This window comes from Oryctolagus cuniculus, chromosome 18 (assembly GCF_964237555.1).
Source record: "Oryctolagus cuniculus chromosome 18, mOryCun1.1, whole genome shotgun sequence".
In the NCBI taxonomy this organism is placed as follows: domain Eukaryota; kingdom Metazoa; phylum Chordata; class Mammalia; order Lagomorpha; family Leporidae; genus Oryctolagus; species Oryctolagus cuniculus.
In genome coordinates, this window is record NC_091449.1 from 11351743 (window position 1) to 11373556 (window position 21814).

At 62.5% G+C, this 21814-nt stretch overlaps 1 protein-coding gene across 2 annotated transcripts in view; it reads left to right on the forward strand.

The window, feature by feature from the left end:
• Window positions 1-21814, forward strand: part of OPA3 (outer mitochondrial membrane lipid metabolism regulator OPA3) — a 33589-nt gene that overhangs the window by 7196 nt on the left and 4579 nt on the right. The window contains exon 2 of one of the 2 annotated variants that reach the window (XM_070062092.1): window positions 9627-11084. The exons of the other annotated variant lie outside the window; for it this stretch is intronic. Coding sequence (XP_069918193.1) covers window positions 9627-10030 — 404 coding nt within the window. The 3' untranslated portion in view covers window positions 10031-11084. Of the gene's footprint in view, window positions 1-9626; window positions 11085-21814 lie in introns of those variants that run through there. 2 annotated transcript variants of the gene reach the window in all.

Here is a 21814-nt window from a genome sequence, read left to right on the forward strand (position 1 = left end):
GACACCTCTGTCCCGCGCAGTCCTAGGATGAGCCCCCGACGTCTCCCTGCGCCCGGGCAGCCGAGCCGGGTCCCCCCGCCCCCGGACACCTCTGTCCCCCACAGTCCTAGGATGAGCCCCCGACATCTCCCTGTGCCCGGGCAGACGAGCCGGGTCCCCCCGCCCCCGGACACCTCTGTCCCGCGCAGTCCTAGGATGAGCCCCCGACATCTCCCTGCACCCGGGCAGCCGAGCCGGGTCCCCCCGCCCCCGGACACCTCTGTCCCGCGCAGTCCTAGGATGAGCCCCGTCCCTGCAGGCTGGAGATGACAGGGCCCCATTTGCAGGATTTTTTTTTTGTGTTTGCTTTTAATATTTGTCTGTTTGAAAGAGTTACAGAGAGAGGTGAGGAAAGAGACAGAGCCCCATTTACTGGTTCCCTCCCCAAGTGGCTGCACCGGCTGAAGCCAGGTGCCAGGAACTCCATCTGGTCTCCCGTGTGGCTGGCAGGGGTCTAAGCTCTTAGGCCATCCTCTGCTGTTTCCCCAGACCATTAGCCGGGTGCTGGGCCGGAAGTGGAGCAGCCGGGACTCGAACCGTTGCCTATATGGGTGCCGGCGCTGCAGGCTGTGCCGGGGCAGCCCCAGAGCTGGTTCCGAACCCTGTCACATAGCAAACCAGACCTTGTCCCAGGCCCACCGACGCGAGAGCGTCCTGCGCTCCCAGCCTCTCTCTGGGTTGCTTCCCCTGACCTCATAACCCCCCAAGTCCTCCCCGCTCCTGCCCTCCACAGGGTGGGTTGGTCCCTGTGGCTGGGCAGGGAGAAGTGGGGTCCCTGTCTGGGTGTGGCCGGGCGCCAGGCACTGGGAGCTGTGCAGTATGACCTGTCAGCAGATTGGTGCTTGCGCTGGCTCTGTGCCAGGAGAGAGGCTGAGCCGGCAGTCCCAGGGCAGACAAAACCCCTGTTCTCCTGGCGCTCACAGGAACGGGCACCTGCCAGGGCCCTGGGCACGGGGCGGCGCCCTTCCCCAGAGTTCCCGCCTGCTTCCCAGTGGCCCGCTGGGCCCACGTCCCCACCCCTGAGCCAATCACTGTGTCCCAGGGAACACACAGCCCATCGCTGCTCTGATTGGCCAGGTAGAGGGGCGGGGTTAGCCCCTCCTGAAGCCGGGACAGCAGAGGCAGGGAGAGGGGTCTCCCCAGGACGCCTCCCCTGTGCTGGCTGGCACGGGAGGCCGGGGGTGGGGGAGCGCTGAGCCGAGCGGGCGGCATCCAGGGCCGGCACGGGGCCGGGAGCACCGGGAGCCCTGTCGAGGCCGGATGCCGGTCTGGTGACGGAGAGGCAACCTGCATTTCCCGAGCTTCCGTGTCTCCACGGGAACTCGATCGTGGCCGTCTTATTAGGGGGCTTGTGACTGTCCCGGTCTGTGAGCGAGGAGGCAGCCGACAGAGAAGGTCCCTGGGGCGACCCTGGGGAGGCGAGTCCCCCCGGCTCCCAGGCTCGTCCTCGGCCGGCACGTTCTCTGACACAGGCGCCGTGCAGTGTAACACAGCCAGGGCCCGGCGCTGTGGCACAGCAGGTTGAGGTCCCGCTCAGCGTCCCGCGTGGGCCCGGCTGGTGGCCCGGCTGCCCCACTTCCGATCCAGCTCCCTGGGAAGGCAGCAGAGGACGGCCCAAGTGCTTGGGCCCCTGCACTAACCTGGGAGACGAGGATGGAGCTGCCGGCTCCTGGCTTAGCCTGGCGCAGCCCTGGCCATTGCAGGCTTTCGGGAGTGAATCCGCAGATGGCAGCTCTCGCTCTCTCTCTCGCTGTCTCCTATGTAACTCTGCCTTTCAAAGAAGTAAAATAAACCCTGCCGAAAAAATGAAGTGTGCAGCTGAGTGACCTGGTAAACACATGTGCTGTGTCCCCAGCTTCGGAGACGTCTCCATCCGCCCGTCGCCCGGCCTGACTGGCTCCTGCCGAGCGGTGCTGCCCCTGGTTAGACGTCGTCTAGGCGGATCCTGTGGGTGGGCTTCGTCTCGCTTTGTGCACATCATGCTGTTGAGGAGTGTGTTGCTGCTTGTCTCAGTCGTTCTTTTCCCTTGATTTACTTATTTATTAAGATTTATTTATTTGAAAGGCAGAAATATCAAGAGAGGAAAGAGAGAGAGAGCTTCCATCCAGTGGCTCATTCCCCAAATGGTTGCAACGACTGGAGCTGGGCCTGCAACTGCAGCGTAGCGGGTAAAGCCGCCGCCTGCAGTGCCGGCATCCCACATGGGCACTGGTCTGAGCCCCGGATGCTGGCACTGCAGGCGGCAGCTTTACCCACTATGCCACAGTGCCGCTCCCTCCTCCCCCACCCTAGCTGCCCCACTTCTGATCTAGCTCTCTGCTGTGGCCTGGGAAAGCAGTAGAAGATGGCCCAAGTCCTTGGGCCCCTGCACCCACATGGGAGACCCGGAGGAAGCTCCTGGCTCCTGGCTTCGGATCAGCTCAGGCCTCAGCGCTGGCTGTTGTGGCCATCAGGGGAGTGAACCAGCAGCTGGAAGACCTCGCTCACTCTCTCTCTCTCTCTCTCTCTCTGCCTTTCTATAACTCTGCTTTTCAAATAAATAATCTTAAAAAAAAAAAAAAAGGTGGAACAGCTGAGACTCAAACTGGTGCCTGTGTGGGATGCCAGCGCCACCGGCGGCAACTTTACCCGCCGTGCCACAGCGCCAGCCCCGCTTTTCCCGTTTTTATTTTGTGTGCTTTTCTTTGATTCCAGTCCGTGAATAAATCACATTTTATTTAATCACTCTGCTAATGATGGACATCTGCCTAGTTTTCCAGTGTGTTTTGTCTTAAAGATTTCTTTCTGTAATTACTTGAAAGGCAGAGTTGCAGAGAGGGCAACGCCCACACAGACCGTGCAGCTCCATCCGGGTCTCCCGTGGGGGCGGCAGGGGCCCAGGGACGTGGACCGTCTTCAGCTGCCTTTCCAGCCACATCAGCGGAGTTGAATCAGAGTGGAGCAGCCGGGGCCGGACCCAGCGCTTACTTGGGTGCCGGCGTCACAGGCGGAGGCGTAGCCCACTACGCCGGGACGCTGGCCCCAGTTTCCAGGATTTTTATTCTTACAAGGAAATGCTGTGAATCTGCTCCCACTGCCGTTTTTTATTTTTATTTATTTTTTTTTTTAAGGATTTGTTTACTTATCTGTAAGGCAGAATTAGAGAGAGGTCTTCCATCTGCGGGTTCACTCCCCAAATGACCACAACAGCTGGAACTGGGCCAGACCACAGCCGGGAGCCTGACCCTCCCTCCAGGTCTCCCGCGTGGGTGCCAGGGGTCGAACACTTGGGCCGTCTTCTCCTTTCCTGGGTGCAGCCGCCGGGGGCTTGAGCCTGTGGTCTCATGGGAAGCCGTCGTCGTAGGGGCTCTTCGACCTGCCGTGCCACAATGTCCACCATCTCCTTTAAAAAAAAAAATTGCTCTTTTCTATTTGCTTGAAAGGCGGAGGGAGCCACTATCTGTTGATTCAGTCCCTGCATATCCACAGTGGCCATGGCTGGGCTGGAGCCAAAGCCAGGAACTGGGACCTCCGTCCAGGTCTTGAGTACGTGAGCCGCCACCCGCGCCTCCCAGGGTGTGCCTTAGGAGGAATACAGAATCGGAAGCCCGGACAGCCAGGCTGGCCAGGCTGCAGCCAGGAGCCTGGAACTCCGTCTGCGCCTCCCCTGTGGGTGGCAGGGAACCCGTCGCTTGCACCATCATCTGCTGCTCTCCCAGGCATTTTATCACGGAGTTGGATCAGCCGTGGCGCAGCCGGGACTTGAACCAGCACTCCCGTATGGGATGCCGGCCTCACGAGGCGCGGCTTAACCCTCTGCACGCAGCACCAGCCCCTGCCCTGTTCTGTTTTACTCTCTTTATTCTGTTTCTTGTCCGTGGCTGTCCTGAGGTTTAGCTGACGTGTGCACAGGTGTAAAGGGGGCAGTTTGGCAAGTTTGAGGCCGCGGCCCCCAGGGAAGGAACTCACCTGTCCCCCAAGTCCTCGCTCCTCGCCGACGCCCTGCGGGTTCCGCGTGCTTTCTAGAATTTTGTCTGAACGGACATAAAAGTTTGTTTCGAGTTGTTTTCTTTAAAGAAGTGCTGGTCCTGGTGCCTCAGGTGGGTCCTGTGGCTCCCGCCCACAGACCTGCGGCTGTGTGGACCCTCAGGGGCTGCGTACCCCTCTCCCCTCAGAGGAGCCGGCCTTCCACCCGCTCACCCTGCCCCCTCCCAGACTCAGGTGCAGGCGGCAAGGCTGTTCCCGGAGAACAGACGGTCACAGCCCTGGCTGGCCGGGGCTGGTACTGCAAGCTCGGGGCAGGGCGGGGGGGGGGGGGGGGGCGCTGACAAGCCTGGGGGCAAGGGTAGGGCCTCGCCGGGGGAGGGAGCGTGTGGGTTAGCAAGGTGTCCTCAGCGCTGACGTCACCGAGCACGCCGCTGGTCCCTTGCTTGGTCACTTGAAGGGTGGGCTTTGCCCTGGGGTCTCACCCAGGAGAGTACTTTGAGCTACTTCTCATTTCTGAATCGTTATTTACCTGTTGGGGGGCGGGGAGAGTGAGCTCACACCTGCTGGCTCACTCCCCAAATGGAGTGGCCGGCCCGGGGCCAGGCAGTCAGTCCCGGTGTCCCGTGTGTGTGTGTGTCCCGTGTGTGTGTGTGTGTGTGTGTGTGTGTGTGTGGTTGCTCGTAGCCCACGTACAGGGAGTGCGAGGGCCTGACTGAGAGTCAGAGCCTTGGGTGACGTCTGATAGGGAGAAGGAAGCCGCGCCGTCTCCGCCCACTTTCTGCTCCCACAGGCGGCGGGCAGTGGTCTGCACACACCCCCCACGCCCTGTGCTTGTGAGTAAGGGACCTGCCGTCCTCCGGATCCCCTTCCGTCCACGTCCTGGGGAGGGCGGGCCTGGTGCTTGACTGCCCGCCCCGCATGGAGAAACTCCGCCTTCCCAGCAGCCCAGCCCCTCCCCGGCAGGTGTGCAGGCCACGCCCTCCGGCCTGGGCTGCTCCGGCTGCTTCAGCCCTGACTCCAGGTGCCCCCGAGGGGCCTCGCCCGCCCGCATTCCACAGGGAAGCAGCAGGAGTGGGCAGGCCCCCCATGGGGGAGGGGGCGCCGTGCCCGTCCCCTGAGGGGAGGGTGAGGGTGCAGACACCGCAGATCTTGCCAGAGGGAAGGGCCCCTGGCGCAGCGCCCTGTGGCCGGTGCTTGAGTGTCGCTGCTGGGGGCTGGCGCCGGCGTGTGCTCACCTGGGCGGGCTGACGCCGGGAGCTCGGCCGAGAGCGATCGCGCCAGAAGTTTGGGTCACGAGGGGCTGAGTTGTCCCAGGAAGTAGATGTGACAACAGGGCTTCGGGCAGTGGTCTCTTGGGAGCTGCCAGCCCCTGAAGCTGAGGGGAGGGGTCTGTGGGGACGGGGAGGGGCAGCCTGAGGGAGGGGCCTGGCACCGCCTGTTGTTGAGGGGACAGATGGCACAGAAGGCATAAAGCCACCTCGGTGACCAGACGCGGGGCTGGGGCACTGCACTGACACTGGCGTGGTCAGAGCCGGGTCGGGGCCCCAGGGAGGGACCTGCTGGTCAAGGAAGGCTTCCTGGAGGGGGCACCAGGGTCGGGACACCTGCTGTGGGGCGGGGGTGGGCAGTGAGCAGGCTGAGAAGTGTCCTGCCTGGCCCAGGGCCGAGCTCTGGAATGGAATTCCAGGCCGGAAGCAGCGGCTGGCGCACACTTGTGAGCCGAGCGGTTTCATTCTCTGCCCGCCAGCTGGGTGCTTCTCACCGCCGTGCTAGTGAGGCTCAGCCCAGCCAGCCAGGAAGTGACAGAGCCCAGATCCGCGTGCAGATCTGTGACTCAGCCCTGGCTGCCATTGGCGGGGCCTGGCCCTGGGCTGGGAGGCCGGCTGAGGTCGCCTGCAGACTCCAGCGCTGCTGTCATGGCGGGGGGAGGATCCGAGGGTCCCCACCCCGACCCCACTGCTACGTGGCCCGGCCCGGCCCGGCCCGTGTGGCTTCTCAGGTGCACAGGTGGCGGCGTGTGGCCAAGGTGGCACCGGGAACACCAGCGGAGGGGCCGCAGGGCAGGTGGCGGCCCCGGCAGGAGTGACACTTGGCTTGCGGTTAAGCCCTCAGCCCCAGGCAGAAGCGGCTTGAGGTCCGCAGAGGCCGAGTGGACGTCAGGCAGGAAGACCTGAAGTCAGGACAGGCGGGAGTCGTCGCAGAGTGGACACTCAGGATAGCGTTCACGCAGGGGCTGGGAGGAAGCCTGGAGGCACTGCGCGCCTGCCCAGCGCCGTGGGAGCCGGGGGGTCAGGACGCTGGTCTCCAGGCTTAGAGGGACTGGGGCAGTTTGCCAGAGGCCTGGCAGCAGGTGGGACCCTGCCTAACCGCCGGGCCTGTGTTTCCGAAGTCAGCTGACCCAGAACAGCGGTGCTGTGGGAGCCCTGAGAGTCCCTGTGACCCTGCCTGGGGGAGTCCGGGGAGGCTTCCTGGGGGAAGAGGCGGTCCTCCCGGTCCTCCCGAGTTCTGAAAGAGGCCCTGGGGCCGGGCGGGGAAAGAGGAGGCTGGACATGGAAGGGCCGGCCCTTGCGAAGCTCTGGGTCCCTGGGAGAGGCAGACGTGTCACCCGCGGTGCCCGTTAGGGCTGGGAAGTGGAGCCCCGGGGCTGCTGAAGAGCAGGACCCCACGCTGTGCCCTGGAGGGGGAGTGGGCACCGACGGGCAGGGGCACAGGCTGCCGTCAGAGGCGGGCGAGGTGTGGGAGGGCCTCCCTTTCAGTAACGAGGTCGTCCAGGACGACTTGGCTAGCGAATCTAACAACTCAGAGGACACGGACAGTCCCACGGAAAACAGTATCCACGTAAGAAGGCCATAAAAACCTGCGTGGTCTCGTATCCGTGGAGACAGGGAGTCGTAAACAAAGCTGCAGGCCTGGACGGCTTCGCGGAAGAAGCGACACTGGTGCCCACGCCACCTTAACCCGCAGCCAGGGCGGGAGCAGTGGCTCCTCCCCGGCGCCCGGCACCAGCCCTGCACGGGGCATCACAAGGGAGGGAGATTCTGGGGCCGGGTCAGACGTCCGCGGCGAGAGCCGTGTGCTGTGCTGGTGGGTGGGACTTACCCCAAGCCTGCAGGGTGGTCTGGCTGGTGAAGTCGGTGCAGCCCACTGGAGGAGCAGCCTGAAGGACAAAGCCGCGCTGCCCCGGGGGAGCCACCGATGGCGTTCAGCGCGTGCCCGTGGTGCCAGAGGAGAGAGGGACTCTTGGCCCACAGCTTGCTTGTACCGAAAGCTGAGGGGAGCGCGCGCCCCAGTGTTGGGAATGAGCCAGGGTCGCCTTCCACCGCCTCCACCCGCCAGCTCCCTACTGGAGGCTGAGGCCATGTAACCAGGCAGAAATGAGACGCAAGACTGCGTGTTGACTGATGACGTCACTGCGCCCATCGCAAGCCGAGTCCAGGAAGGCATTGACATTCACGAGGCTCCCAGTGACCTTGCTGGATACTGATCAGTGCACAGAAGTCAACTGTATTTATATGCTGTCAGCAAACAACTGGAAACGTTTACAACAGTATCAGCACCCCGCCGAGGTCTAGGAATAAGCCTGATGGAAACTGTGAGAGGTCTACCCTCAAACCACAAATGCTGGGGAGGGCACTGCAGGAGGCCCGTGTACCTTGGTCCGATTGTTGGGCCTGGAGGTGTTAGGTTATTAAAGGTCTCCAAATCAAACTACGGAGCCAGGGCCCTGGGAGACGGCCGAAGATGAGCGTGTGTCTGGACACAGCACACCAAGTGTCTGGAACTCGGCTCCCGGACGCTCACGTGTGTTCCTCCTACTGGGTCTGCCGCGCGCGGCCCCAGGCCTCCCGGCTGCGCGCTCGGTCCACTCTGCTGGGAGCTGATTCCAGGCGTGGACATGCTCAGTGTGCCGTGTCTGTTTTTAAAAAGCTTATGGATTGCTTTATTTGAAAGGCTGAGAGAGAGAGAGAGAGAGATCGATTGATCGATCGATCGGCTCACTCCCCAAATGCCTGCAAGAGCCAGGGCTGGGTCAGGCCAAAGCCAGGAGCGGGAGCTCCGTCTGGGTCTCCCTCGTGCACTGGTCTGGCACCTGCTGCCTCCGGGTGCACACCGGCAGGAAGCTGGGTTGGGAGTGGAGGCGAGACCGGCTCCAGGCACTCTGCCCTTTCCTCATTGCCTTAGCAAAATGCCGGAGACTGATTTGTATTGAACGGAAATTTATTTAGCTCATGGCTCTGGAGATGGGGACATCCAGGAGCTTGGAGCGGCACGGGGGTGGGGCCTCTGTGCTGTGTCACAACTTGGTGGACCTGCCCAGAGCCGGTGTGGTGGTCACCAGGGGGAGGCGGCCCAGGTGGCAGGTAGCAGACCCCCGGGACCCCAGCTCCTTCTTGGGCTAAAACCTCAGTGTTGGAGGACCCCGAGCAGCCCGCAGCCCCAGGGCCAAGCCCCCATTGGCTGCCACAGTGGCTGCCAGGGCCCGGGCCTCCTGTCTGCAGTCCAGCAGAGGCCCCGCCCCTCCTGCTGCCCCACCCCTTAAAGACAGGGACAGGTAAACCTGCACGTTCAAGCTGCGCTTCCCACGGCTGTGCAGTCCCAGCAGATGGCGTTTCTGGTGTGTCCTGAGTGTCCAGCTGCCCTCTGAACCCATCTTGTGCCTTGGTGCTGCCGAGGTCCAGCTGGAGAAACTGGGAGGAACGGGCTCTGCTTTGCAGTCGGAAATTGTACACTTTCATAGATGCCGTCCCGGTCCCCCCGCATTCTCTCCAAGGAGTCATAGACCCACAACCAAACGGCGTGCAGAATTCACATTTTAATTCCCTGTGACCGTAAGGTTCTTTGTGATGAAAGAGGTTCTTCTGGATTGAGCTGATTTTAAAATTTTTAGTGCACAGTTTGAAACCTTCCTGGCAGGCATGTCTGTGGCTCGCGTGTGCCGAGTGTGCCGTGGCCGGCTCGGCTCTAGCGTCTCGTGCCCTCGGAGGCACGGGGACTCCGGCGGGAGGGAGTCCCGGTCAGCAGCAGTTCTGCCGTGGTCTCAGGGACTCGGGCTGAGCGCCTTCCTCAGTGTCTGCTCCCGCGGCGCCTGCCGTGTGCCCGTTCCTAGGGAGGTGCCCAGAACCTCACTGGGAAGCCGGTGCCGGCGTGGCACTGAGCGCCCCCTTCGCCCCGGAGTGTGGGGAGAGGATTGCTTACCCTACGGGTTCCCCCTTCGCAGCACCCCAACTTCACACTTGCGGAAGATAAAGAAGGGGGTTGGCCTTCCTTGTGGGAGATGGGTGGGGCCGCAGTGCCAGGGGAGGAGGGCGGCCTGGCCCCAGCGTGACTGAAGGGAGGAGCGGAGGGAGCTATATACCTGTGCTTCTATACCTGTGACCTTGGCTCGCAGCAGGTCCTTGTGACTCCAGGGGCGTGGCCTCTGCAGGACCAGAGGGCGCTTGTAGAGATGTCCTGGGGTGACGCTGGGTGACGCTGGGTGCAGGTGCTGTCCAGACGCGCCGCCATTCCCCACCCCGCATCCTGGCTGCCGCGTACCCATTTGCACCACTGAGGACCGTGGCGAGGAGGGGCAAGGTTTGGATCGGGCTCCGCACGCAGCTGACCCCTCTCTCCCCTCGCAGTGTACCACTGGGTGGAGATGCGGACCAAGATGCGCATCATGGGCTTCCGGGGCACGGCCATCAAGCCGCTGAACGAGGAGGCGGCCGCCGAGCTGGGCGCCGAGCTGCTGGGCGAGGCCACCATCTTCATCGTGGGCGGAGGCTGCCTGGTCCTGGAGTACTGGCGCCACCAGTCGCAGCAGCGCCACAAGGAGGAGGAGCAGCGGGCGGCCTGGGACGCGCTGCGGGACGAGGTGGGCCACCTGGCGCTGGCGCTGGAGGCGCTGCAGGCGCAGGTGCAGGCGGTGCCGCCGCAGAGCGCGCTGGAGGAGCTGCGCGCGCAGGTGCAGGAGGTGCGCGCCCAGCTCTGCGCCGCCGGGGAGCGGCCGCCCGCCTCCCACGCAGCGTCCTCCGCCCAGAACTAGGACTCAGGGCTGGACTTGAACGTGGCCACGTGTGCCCTGACATGGCCTTCTCCCCACACCACCCGACCTGCGCCGGCCAGTGGAAACCAGGGAGGTGGAGGCAACTCGGTATGGGGCTCCCCCTTCCATCGGGACGCCCTGGCGGGTACAGCTGGTGGCACAGCCCCCTCCAGCTCTAACTGCCTGGCACCCCAGACCACACTGACCTGCTCAGTCCCAGCCAGCCGGACATCGCCTGCTCTCTTCTGACAAAGGAAAGAGACAGGAACTGAACTTGCCACCCCGCCCGCTTGTACTGATGAGCGCTGCCTGTCCCCGGGCCCCGGGAACGCCCTCCTTCGTCAGGACGCACATCTGTCTCACCCAGGTTCAGCCCAGCTGGGCCCCGGCTGTGCCTGCTCTTACGGGGGGAGGCAGGTAACTGGCTGGAGAGGCGGGGTCTCTACACAGAGCACTTGAGAGTGGGGGCCCTCCGTGCCTGTCAGACAGCCCCAGAGCACGTTCAGTGAACAGGCACGTCCCTCCCACCGGCCGTTCCCTGAAGCTGCAGGTGGGGTGGGGGTGAGGCAAGGCTTTCTTCCACTCCCCCGGCACAGACCTGTCCAGGTAGAAGCCAAGGAAGCCGAAATTGGGAGTGGCCTAAGGGGTGGTGGGCGGAGCCAGGGGAGGGGCCGCTGCCCGGTTTCCATGGTTACCACTGCCCATCACTGTTCTAATGGAGCCCCGAGGTTGGCTGCGGGGGCGGGGGCGTCCTCCGTGCCTTCCCTGAGCCCCCGTTACTTTCTCCATTTCATGGGCGATGAAGCTGAGAGAGGCAGAGTCACCCAGAGGTGGGGTGGGGGCTGGGCAGGCTGGGCCCGAGCTGCCCCCTGACCTGCTCTGCGCCTGCCCTGAGTTGTCCCTGCAGGTGGCTGGTCCCGGCGGGCAGCAGCCCTCTGCTTGCAGCCGTCGGGGTGGGGGGGAGGCTCTGCTTTCCTACTGGCTAAACCTTGATGGAGCTGTGGTCTGGGGAGAGGGGTCAGAATAAACTTGAACGTGAAGCTGGTGTCTTCAATTTGATGTGCGTGTATGTTTCATACTTGAAGAGTCCCCGCCCACCGTAGAGAAGCGGCCCTTCCTGCGCCTGTGATGCAAGAAACGTCGACAGGCCGCCCGCCACACTGCCCTCGCTGTTTGGTGCCACGCGCTCACAGCAGTGACAGCCCCTCCCCGGCCTCGCGGGGCCTCAGCGCGCGAAGACCTGGCTGGAGCAGCGCCACCGCCCCCTCCCCTGGGTATCTGGGAGAGGGGGCTGGGCCGAGAGTCACAGGCCACGGGCCCTCCAGCCCTGCCTGGTCCTGTTGCCCCCTTGTTTTCTCTGACGGCTGAGAGCTGCCCCAGGAGAACTTCACGTAAGCTCCAGCCCAGCCCGCAGGCCATGCCCGTCCAGCCACTGTGATGCTGAGTGGCCAGGCATGGGTCCCCCTGGCCAGTGCTGGGGGAGCTCCCTGGACAGAAGCAGGGTGGGGGTGGAGGGCTCACCAAGCACCTGCTGTGCCCCTGGCCTCACTCCCGGAGCTGGCCATCAGCCAGGAACAAGACAAGCACCTGCCCACCGCCGCCCCTGTCTGGGCTGGGGAGGACGGGGACGGTGCTAGGGCCAGTCCAGCATTGGGGTGGCCGCGGGGAGGCCTGAGGAACCAAGCAGGGGCAGTGGGGGCGGCCGCTTAGGTCGGGAGGCCTAAGAGACAGCTGCCGGGGAAAGGGACGGGTGGGCAGCACCCACAGACGCCCCGAAGCCGGTCCTGGAGCAGCGGGCATCCTGGCTGTCAGAGTCCCCGGAGCAGGGCTGTGCGGGCGGAGCCCCGCTGCCTCTCTCTGCGTCCACACTTCCTGTGGCTGCGGCTGCTTCCGCCGGCGGGGCTGCGTGTCTGCACCAGACGCGAATGGCCCCCAAAGCTGGAGATGGCTCCTCTCCAGCTCTTTCTAGAGCTTACTCACCCCTGAGGGAGAATGCACAGGGAAGGGGCATGGACAGGGAGATCCGGCAAACGCAGGTGGTCCCCTCCGCCCCAGCGGACACAGCTCTGGGGGTCCCACAGCCTCCAGGGCCCCCACAGGACCGCCTGCCTCCCTTCTGCCTGGCCTGGCTTCCTTCACACCCGCAGAGCCGTCTCCGGGGCACCGCCACCTGCAGCAAGAGTTCGCCTGAGCCCCGTGTGCACGTCCACGTGATCGCCCACAGCTCCCCGTGTGTGTGTGTGTGTGTGTGTGCACATGCATGGACGCACTGCACGTGTTGCAAGCTTCATGCAGGAAACATACGCCATGCCATGTCGTGTGTCACGTTGTGTGATGCTGTGTGTACCGCTGGGATGGACGCCTCACTACATAGTTACTCTGCAGCCCAGCGTGAGGTTTCCATCTCTGGGAGGCAGCCTGTGTGCTCTCTCGCCGTGCGTGTGTGTGTGCGCGCTGTAACATGGGGATTCTGGGCTGACCGAATCCGCTACCTGCCGCAGCTCACTGCTCTGCCGTGTGCAGCGCCCTGCCTGTGTTGCTTTCTGTTTCGTTCTGTTTCGGGAAGAAAAGTGCACGCGTGGGGATGCGGTGTGTAAGCCCACGTGGGCTGCCCTCGGCTGTGGTGCAGACTTTGGCTTTTATGCTGATGGAAGCGGGAGCAGGGCGGAGGGCTCTGAACTGGGGAGGGAGTGGCCCAGAGACCCTTGCCGGCCTGCCCGCTGGGGAGCTGCTGTGGGCAGCGGTCCAGGCGGAGGCCGGGAGCCTTGGGGGGAGATGGCATCCAGGGCAGAGGCGTCGCCGGCTGCACAAAGTTTCGCAGGGGGACCGGGCAGGACGGCTGAGCCCTGCGCTGTGGGCGTGTCTGTCCCATGCGTACACTAGCAGGGAGGTGTCCCACATCCCGAGGAAGGGGGACGCCCTTGGAATCGGCTGGGAGATCCTGGTAGCCCCGGTACCCCAGGCTCGGGCCGCTCCTGGCAGCTGGCGGTTGTTCTAGGTTGTGGTTCCTGAGCTCCCCCACACCGGGTCACTGAGCATTCCTCTCGCTGACTTGCTGTTCGGGACATCCCCCCCAGAAAGGGGCGGAGTCAGCAGATCTGGACCTGCCCTAGGGCTCTTCATCCCAGCAGAGGGCAGTCACAGACCAGGGGCCCGGTGGGCTCTGTCACTTACAGGAAGCCCACTGCACCTGGGCACAGCCCTGTGCCTTGGTGCTCACTTTTGTCCAAATTGCAGTCTCTTCGTGCAAGTCCAGCCATTCCAGAGAAGCCAGAGGAACCCCGTCTCCAGTCCAGGGGAGATGTGCAGGCCCCATTCAGGAGTGGTCTGGCCACGTGAGCTCTAAGCCTCCCTGCTGTGGCCATGGACACTGTCACTGCTGTCCACAGCCAGTGGCGTGCACCTGCCTCCCTGCGCCGGCGCCAGCACTTCTCCGGGGAGACACCTGGAGCCGAGGGTGTGAGTGCCGGAAGTGCTCCGTGTCCTCCGTGTCGTGCAGAGGGTCCACATCTCACCTGCACAGGGGTCCTGCGGTGGGTCCGGGGGTGACTGCAGGGCCAGGGTTCAGGCTCACAACACTGCAGGACGGCGGATTTCACACACACACACACACGCACACACACACCCATGCACACGCACGCACACACACGCACACGGATGCTGATCTGGGCTGTGGTCATCATTGCACTATGTACAAGTGGATTTCAGAAAGTTAGCGGGGGTGGGAGGGCCAGTGTGTGGCAGCTGCTTGCGACCTCGGCAGCCCATGTCAGTGCTGGTTCGAGTCCCGCTGCTGCCCATCCAGTGCCGCGCTAAGGCCCCTGGGACGCAGAGGAGGGCGGTCCCAGTCCTCCGGCTCCTGCTCCTGTGTGGGAGAATGGGACGGGCTCCTGCTACCGTTTGGGAAGAACCAGCAGATGGAAGTCCTCTCTCTGTCACTCTGCCTTTTTAAGTTGGTGTTGGGGCAAACATGGGCTCAGTGATTAGGACCCCACTTGGAGACCCACACCCTTATCAGAGTGCCAGGTTCCTGTCCAGGCCCCGCCTCCGTTCCCAGCTTCCTGCTCAGGTGCGCCCTGGGAGGCAGCGGGTGATGGCTCAAGCACCTGGTCCCTGCCGTCCACGTGAGGCCCAAGCAGAATCCCTGGCGCCTGGCTTTGGCCCAGCCCCGTCCTGAGTATTGCAGCCATCTGGAGATTGACCCCCCCCCCCCCCCCGGGCACTCTGCCTTTGAAGTAGATGAAGATCAATAAGCACTTTACATCACGCGCATTTTCTAGAGGCCGGAGCTCTGGCGTTAGTGTCTGGGCTGGAACCCGGTGCTGGCTGCGGTCCCGCCCGAGGATCCGGGAAAGCTCCTGCCCGCCCGGCGGCGCCCTGGCCTCATCGTCCCCACTTCTGGCTCCGCCTTCACCGGGCCTTCTCCCTCTGGGCCTTTGGCTTCTCGTCTGTCTCTTTTTCAAAAGACGTTTATTATTTATTTGAAAGAGCCACTCAGACAAGGGGAGACAGAGAGAGATCTTCCATCTGCTGGTTGATTCCCCAAATGACTGTGACAGCCAGGGCTGGGCCAGGCTGGAGCCAGGAGCCAGGAGCTTCTTCTGGGTCTCCCACGTGGGAGCAGGGACCCAAGTCCTTGGGCCGCCCTCCTTTGCCTTCCCAGTGCATTAGCAGGGAGCTGGGTGGGAAGCAGAGCAGTCAGGACTCGAACTTGTGCTCAGATACGGGGTGCCAGCCTCGCAGGCTGCAGCTTACCCCGCCGAGCCAAAACAGCGGCCCCTCCCCTTCTGTGTCCATGAATTCAGGGCCCACCTGGGTAATCCAGGATGATGTCATGTTGAGATCCATAAGTTAGTTACATCTGCAAAGACCCTCTTCCCACAAAAGGCCACATTCACCTGTCCCCGCAACTGGCATGGGGACCCATCTTTTTCTGGGCCACCCTAAACCTACGGCAGGGGGTAAGTCTCTCCCTGCCCCCACCCCGACTCAGAGCCCAGCAAGATGGTCTCCCATCTCAGCTGACTTCCCCCAAACACGGGGTCCGCTCTGTGGCTACACAGGACGGCCTACAGGCTCCAGGGACGGGCAGGTGGATGCATTTGGGGACCATTATTTATACTGAATGGGCTACATCCACTTTCTTTTTATTTGAAAGGCAGAGAGAGAGAGACAGACAGATCTGTGCACTGGTTCACTCCCCAGATGCCTGTAAGAGCCAGAGCTGGGCCAGGCTGCAGCCATCTGGAGCAGAGGCCCCAGCACTGTCACCTGCTGCCTCCCAGGGACCACGGCAACAGGAAGCTGGAGCTGGGGGCTCCCACCTAGGATGCGGGGTCCCAGGCTGTGCCCGTCGGCCACCCCACACCCTGACGTTGGAGGTGCTCTTCACAGAATGTGGGGGATACCCTCTGTCCGAGGGGCTCTCCTGGGGAGCCGGGTGGGGTGGGGCGGGGCGGGCTTGGGGGGCGCGGGCGTTGCTGGTCTATTGGCCGTGAAGGGCGCCTGCTCTCCGTGTCGTGTCCTTAGTTTTTGTAGGCGCCATCTCTGCTCCTACAGGAGTCTCTCGCATTTCCATGGTCCAGACGTGGCCACCTCTTCCTTCACGATCCTGTTTCCTCCCTTGTTTGGGACAAGCGCCTCCCCCAGCCCCAGTTTACAGAGGAGGAAGCTGAGACAGAAAGCACATCTCCAGTTCCTGGAGTCTTGGGGCCCAGGCTCTGTGTGAAGGGTTGTGCAGGAATCCTATCTTTGAATCCTACAATCTCCTGGAACTCCAAGACCAGCCTCAGGCCCAGCCGGTCACGAGGGTGACTCACAGGGCTGGGGGGAGGGGAGCTATCTTGCTCCCTGCTTGGTTTATTCCAACACAAGGAGACAGATGAAATTCAGTGCAGGGCGGCGCTGTGGCACAGCGGGTAAAGCCACCGCCTGCAGCGCCAGCATCCTATATGGACACCGGTTCTAGTCCCGGCTGCTCCACTTCCGATCCAGCCCCCTGCTACTGCACCTGGGAATGCAGTGGAAGATGGCGCAAGGCTTGGGTCTTTGCCACCCATGGAGGAGACCCAGACGGAGTTCCTGGCTCCTGCCTTCGACCCGGCCTGGCCCCAGCCATGATGCCCGTTTGGGGAGTGAACCAGCAGGTGGAGGATCTCTGTCTGTCTCTCTGACTCTGTCTCTGTGACTCTGCCAGTCAAACAAGCAAGTGAGAAAATAAATCTTTACAGATCAATCAGTCAACAGTGAGAAGGAGCGCAAGCCCCAGAGAGCCCAGGTACAAAGGCCCAGCAGTGAGAGGACGGCTCGTGTTTTTGCACAAACTGTGCAGGGGCAGGAGTGGGGCTGGCGCCCGGGTCTCACAGGGCCGGGCGTGGGGAGGGCGTGGCCTCCGTGTTGGACTGCACAGGTAGGGGAGGGAGGCAGGGACGAGGGGAATCTCCGCTCTGGTCCTTTCTTCCCGTCCTCACCTTTGTTTTCCGAATATTGCAAGGGTAGCAGACATGGAAGAGCAGAAAACGGGAAATCACGGAAGCCCCATGACCCAGAGGTCGCTGTGGCCGCCTGGCTGTGGCTCGCGCGCGTGGGTGTGGGTGTGGGTGTGGAGGGAGACTGTGTTGTATCCTCAAAAGACAACCCACGGATCACGTGTCCATGACCTAATGGACTTGGGTTCCTGCATCAGAAATGGGGCTCCTGCTTCCCAGAAAACAGAATGAATGTGAGCTCCCCTCCCCCACCCCCACCCCCGGGGCCAGGGCAGGTGCAGAGAAGGAAGAGACCCAGTGCGATGGCGATTGATCGGCCAGCATGGGCGCTTCCTGCGGCTCCCAGTGAGGGTGAAAGTGCAGCCTCCTCGTGCTGACCGGTGGCCAGGAGCCTCCTGTCTTCAGGAAGGCCAGCTCGCTCGCTGAATGTTTCCCTGGCTTCTGGCACGGGCCGCTCCGTCTGGCCTGGTCTGTTGAGGCCTTGGCCAGGGGCTCTGTCTGAAACGCCGGCCTCCCGCTGTTGTGAATCTCAGGTCGTCCTACGGAGCGCCCTGGAGGGGCAGGTGTCAGCACGGGCAAAGGGCTGGCCAACACAGCGCGCGGCTGGAGCGGCTGGGTAGGGCAGGAGTGGGGGGACATGAAGCGGGGGGGTGGCTTGTGCCAAACCTCTGTGCCACGGGGACAGGGCCTGTGGAGCCCTGAGGAGCCGGGGGATTTTCTGTTTGTCGGCTTGGTTGCTTTATTGAAGCGAGTCTAGCACGGGACAGTGTGCGTAGCTGGGGGCGGGCTGCAGGGGTCCAGGCCAAAGCTGCAGCATCACGGGTGGGGGCAGGGCTGGGACAGAGGGCAGCCTGGTCAGGACCACGAAGCTGTACCCCGGGCGGTGACGGTGCAGCTGCACAGGGCCCCGGGTCACAGCGCAGCGTGGGCTGGATCCGGGGTCTCCCGTCACATGGGACTCCTGGCTGCATCCCGGGCTGGGCAGGCACCTGCTCCTGGGCTGTGCCTGTAGCACCTGCTCTCCTAAAATACAGTCAGGGAGTGGGAGACGAGACGCGCGGTGTGCAGCCCACAGCTTAGCAAGGCCGGGCAGGGCGCCCCCAGCGGCCTCCCTCCCTGCAGGGGACTCGGCTGTCTGAGAAGCACCCAGCTGTCTAAGCCTCCGTTCCCCCTGCTCTGACCTGGGGCGGGGGGCCAGAGAGACCAGCACCACCTGTACAGGTGCTGAGACAGGAGGGCCCCTGGGAGGCCCTTGAAGGGCCTGGTCCCCCCCGCCCCCAGCTCCCAGGTTACATACACTGTGGACCTCACACCCACACAGATGGGGGCCTGGGTGCAGGGCAGGGCCCAGCAGGGGCAAGAACACAGAGGGCAGCCCCAGAATCCTCCCTGGATGGAGCCGTGGGAGAAGCCCTGATAGCCCCACCCCCAGGGCACACCTGCCCCTGGAGAGGTGGACAAGCCAGGGCACTTGTCCCCGGCGCGCAGCGGGAAGCTGGGGTGCAGCTGAGTTGTTGTGCTCACTGGGCCATCACTGGCTGCCCCATCTCCTGACCCCAGCCCGGAGCAGACAGGCCCCGCCCCTGGGGAGCACAGACCCCCAGGGAGGGGGGAAGGGTCTCAGTGCCCTCCCCTCCTCCCCCCCAGAGCAGGGCTGTTGAAGCGGGGCGGGGACCACCTGGCTCCAGTCCCCCCAGCACATCCTGCAGCCTCAGGGCTGGGGTCCCTGTGATGACCGAGACCATCCCTCTGCACGGGACCCGGGGGGCCCAGGCCACCCCTGCAGGGGGCTGCCACCTCCCCTCCTCAGCTGCCCCCGCCTCTGCCCTCCTGGTGTCCTCGCGCCCGTTCAGCTTCTGCTCGCTCGTCTGGTTCTCGCTCGCTTTGCTGAGGTGCGATTCCGCGGCTTTCAGTCCACCCTCGGGGTGCCCGGTCACCACCGCGACCAGTTTCAAACCTTCCTGTACCCACGCGTCCCAGCCCCCTCCGCTGGCAACGGGAGCTGCCGTGCCCTCCTCCGTGGATCGCCGCCTGTGGCTGCTGTGGGTGTGGGGCCTCTTTCCTGTCTGGGGCTGACGAGCACCCCATGCTGTGGGCGCCCCGGGTTTGTCTGGCGCATGGGTAGCCCCCACCTGTCGCCTGCTGTGAACGTCCGTGCGTGCGCTCTGCTGTGCCGTGTGCTCGCCTCTCTCCTGGGCAGGAGTAGGCTGGCCGCGGTCAGCTGGGTGTTGCTCTCAGGACAGCCAGGCTGCCCGCCCGGCCCTGCCATTTTCTGTCCCTACCCGCACGTGCAGCTCCCCGCGTTGTCGCCACTGGAGGGGGTGGGCGTGCTGCTCTCTTCTTGTTGGCTGGTGGTATTTTTTTCCTTTTTTTTTATTACTTTATATTTTTATTTTATTTAAAAGGTATAGAAAGACAGAGCCAGAGCCAGAGAGGGAGGTTCCATCCACTGGCTCAGTCCCCAGATGGCTGCAGCAGCCACGGCTGGGCCAGGCTGAAGCCAGAAGCCCAGGACTCCGTCGGAGTCTCCCAAGTGGGTGGCAGGGTCCCTCCCCAGTGTGTGAGCCGTCGCCCCTCCCAGGGTGCACACGAGCAGGAAGCTGGAACGCAAGCCAAGGAGCCCCTCCTCCAGACTCAGACGCTGCAGGAGTGGAGGACTTTGGTCCCAGAGATGCACTTTAGGAGATCCAGGGTCCAAAGAAGGCGGGAACCTGGGAACTCTCGTGGGCAAGCGGGGCTGCTCTGTCCCAGGCAGCAGAAGCCCTTTGTGGGAAACATCCCTGCAGATGTCGAGACAGAACAGGGACAGGGGCCAGCGCTGTGGCACAGCAGGTTAAAGCCCTGGCATGCAGCGCCGGCAACCCATGTGGGCACCAGTTTGAATCCCGGCTGCTCCACTTCTGATACAGCTCTCTGCTATGTTCTGGGAAAGCAGTGGAAGATGGGCCAAGTCCTTGGGCCCCTGCACCCACATGGGAGACCCAGAAGAAGCTCCTGGCTCCTGGCTGTGGATCGGCGCAGCTCCAGCTGTTGCGGCCAACTGGGGAGTGAACCAGCAGAGGGAAGACCCCCCCCCCCGCCCCGCCCGCCTCTGCTTCTCTCTGTGTAACCCTGACTTTCAAATAAATAAATAAATCTTAAAACAAACAAACAAAAACAACGAGAGCATATAAGGAGGCTGGTGCTGTGGCCTAGCGGGTTAAGCTGCCGCCTGCGCCTGCACATCCCATATGAGCACTGGGTCAAGCCCTGGCAGCCCCACTTCCCATCCAGCTCCCTGCTAATGCGCCTGGAAAAGCAGCAGACGATGGCCCGAGTGCTTGGGCCCCTGCAGCCACCTGAGAGACCCGGAAGAAGCTCCTGGCTCCTGACCTTTTTTTTTTTTTTTTTTTTTTTGACAGGCAGAGTGGACAGTGAGAGAGAGAGACAGAGAGAAAGGTCTTCCTTTGCCGTTGGTTCACCCTCCAATGGCCGCCGCGGCCGGCGCACTGCGCTGATCCGATGGAGCCAGGAGCCAGGAGCCAGGTGCTTCTCCTGGTCTCCCATGGGGTGCAGGGCCCAAGCACCTGGGCCATCCTCCACTGCACTCCCTGGCCACAGCAGAGAGCTGGCCTGGAAGAGGGGCAACCGGGACAGAATCCGGCGCCCCGACCGGGACTAGAACCCGGTGTGCCGGCACCACTAGGCGGAGGATTAGCCTAGTGAGCCGCGGCGCCGGCCCTGGCTCCTGACTTCTGCCTGGCCCAGTCCTGGCTGTCGCAGCTGTTTGAGGACTGAACCAGCGGGTGGAACAGTCTCTGTCTCTCCCCCTCTCTGTGATTCTTTCAAATAAATAAATAAATGTAAGAAAAAGGAAAGCTCTCTCAGTGCTGCTTGCATCGTGATTTACTCTTTTTAAAATATTTATTTATTTACTTGAAAGCCAGAGATGCACACAGAGAGAAGGAGAGGCAGGGAGAGAGAGAGCGAGCGAGAGCGAGAGCCAGAGCGAGAGAGGTCTTCCATCCGTTGGTTCACTCCCCAGTTAGCCTCAACGGCCAGACCTGAGCTGATCTGAAGCCAGGAGCCAGGAGCTTCTTCCGGGTCTCCATGTGGCTGCAGGGGCCCAAGGACTTCGGCCATCTTCTACTGCTTTCCCAGGCCACAGCAGAGAGCTGGATCGGAAGTGGAGCAGCTGGGACTCGAACCAGCACCCATATGGGATGCAGGCACTGCAGGCGGTGGCTTTACCTGCTCTGCCACAGCGCCGGCTCCATGATTTCCCTTTTATCTCACACTATAAATCCTTCCTGAAGAGGTTACAAAAATCAGCAACATAGGCCGGCGCTGCTGCTCACTTGGCTAATCCTCCACCTGTGGCACCGGTACTCTGGGTTCTAGTCCTGGTTGCCCCTCTTCCAGTCCAGCTCTCTGCTGTGTCCAGGGAGTGCAGTGGAAGATGGCCCAAGTGCTTGGGCCCTGCACCCCATGGGAGACCAGGAGAAGCACCTGGCTCCTGGCTTCGGATTGGCACAGTACGCCGGCTGTAGCGGCCATTTGGGGGGGTGAACCAACAGAAGGAAGACCTTTCTCTCTGTCTCTCTCTCTCACTGTCCACTCTGCCTGTCAAAAAAAAAAAAAAAAAAAAAAAAAAGCAACATAAAGAGTTTTTTAAAAACCCATTTGTTACAAAATAATAATAAAAGGATATTTTAGAGTAGCAACCACCCCATCCTGGAAGCCGCCTCACCATGGCATCCAAAACTGACAAGGACTTTGCAAGGACAGAGAATTCGTCTAAGTCACTAAAGGAGATAAAAAAAAAAAAAAAATCCCGTGCGGTTTTAGACAAATGGGACGATCACGCCGTGTCACCGTGTCGAGACTGAGTTCCGGCTCCACTGCTCATTCCAGCTTCCAACTTTTTTTTTTTTTTAAACATTTATTTATTTACTTGAAAGGCAGAGAGAGAGAGAAAGAAAGAGAGAGAAAGTGAGAGAAGTCTTCCATCCCCTGGTTCACTCCCCAAATGACTACAATGGCCAGATCTGGGCCACGCCAGAGGCAGGAGCCAGGGGCTTCTTCCCAGTCTCCCAGGTGGCTGCAGGAGCCCCAGCACTTGGGCCATCCTCCACTGCTTTCCCAGGGCATGGCAGAGAGCTGGAAGAGGAGCCTGGATCGGAACCAGTGCTCGGATACGGGACGCGGGCGTCACAGACTGTGCCACAGCACCGGTCCCTGGATGGACTTTGGGTCCCTGCAGCCACTGGGGGCATCTGAGGACAGAACCAGGAGATGGGAGCCCTGGGCCTGCTCT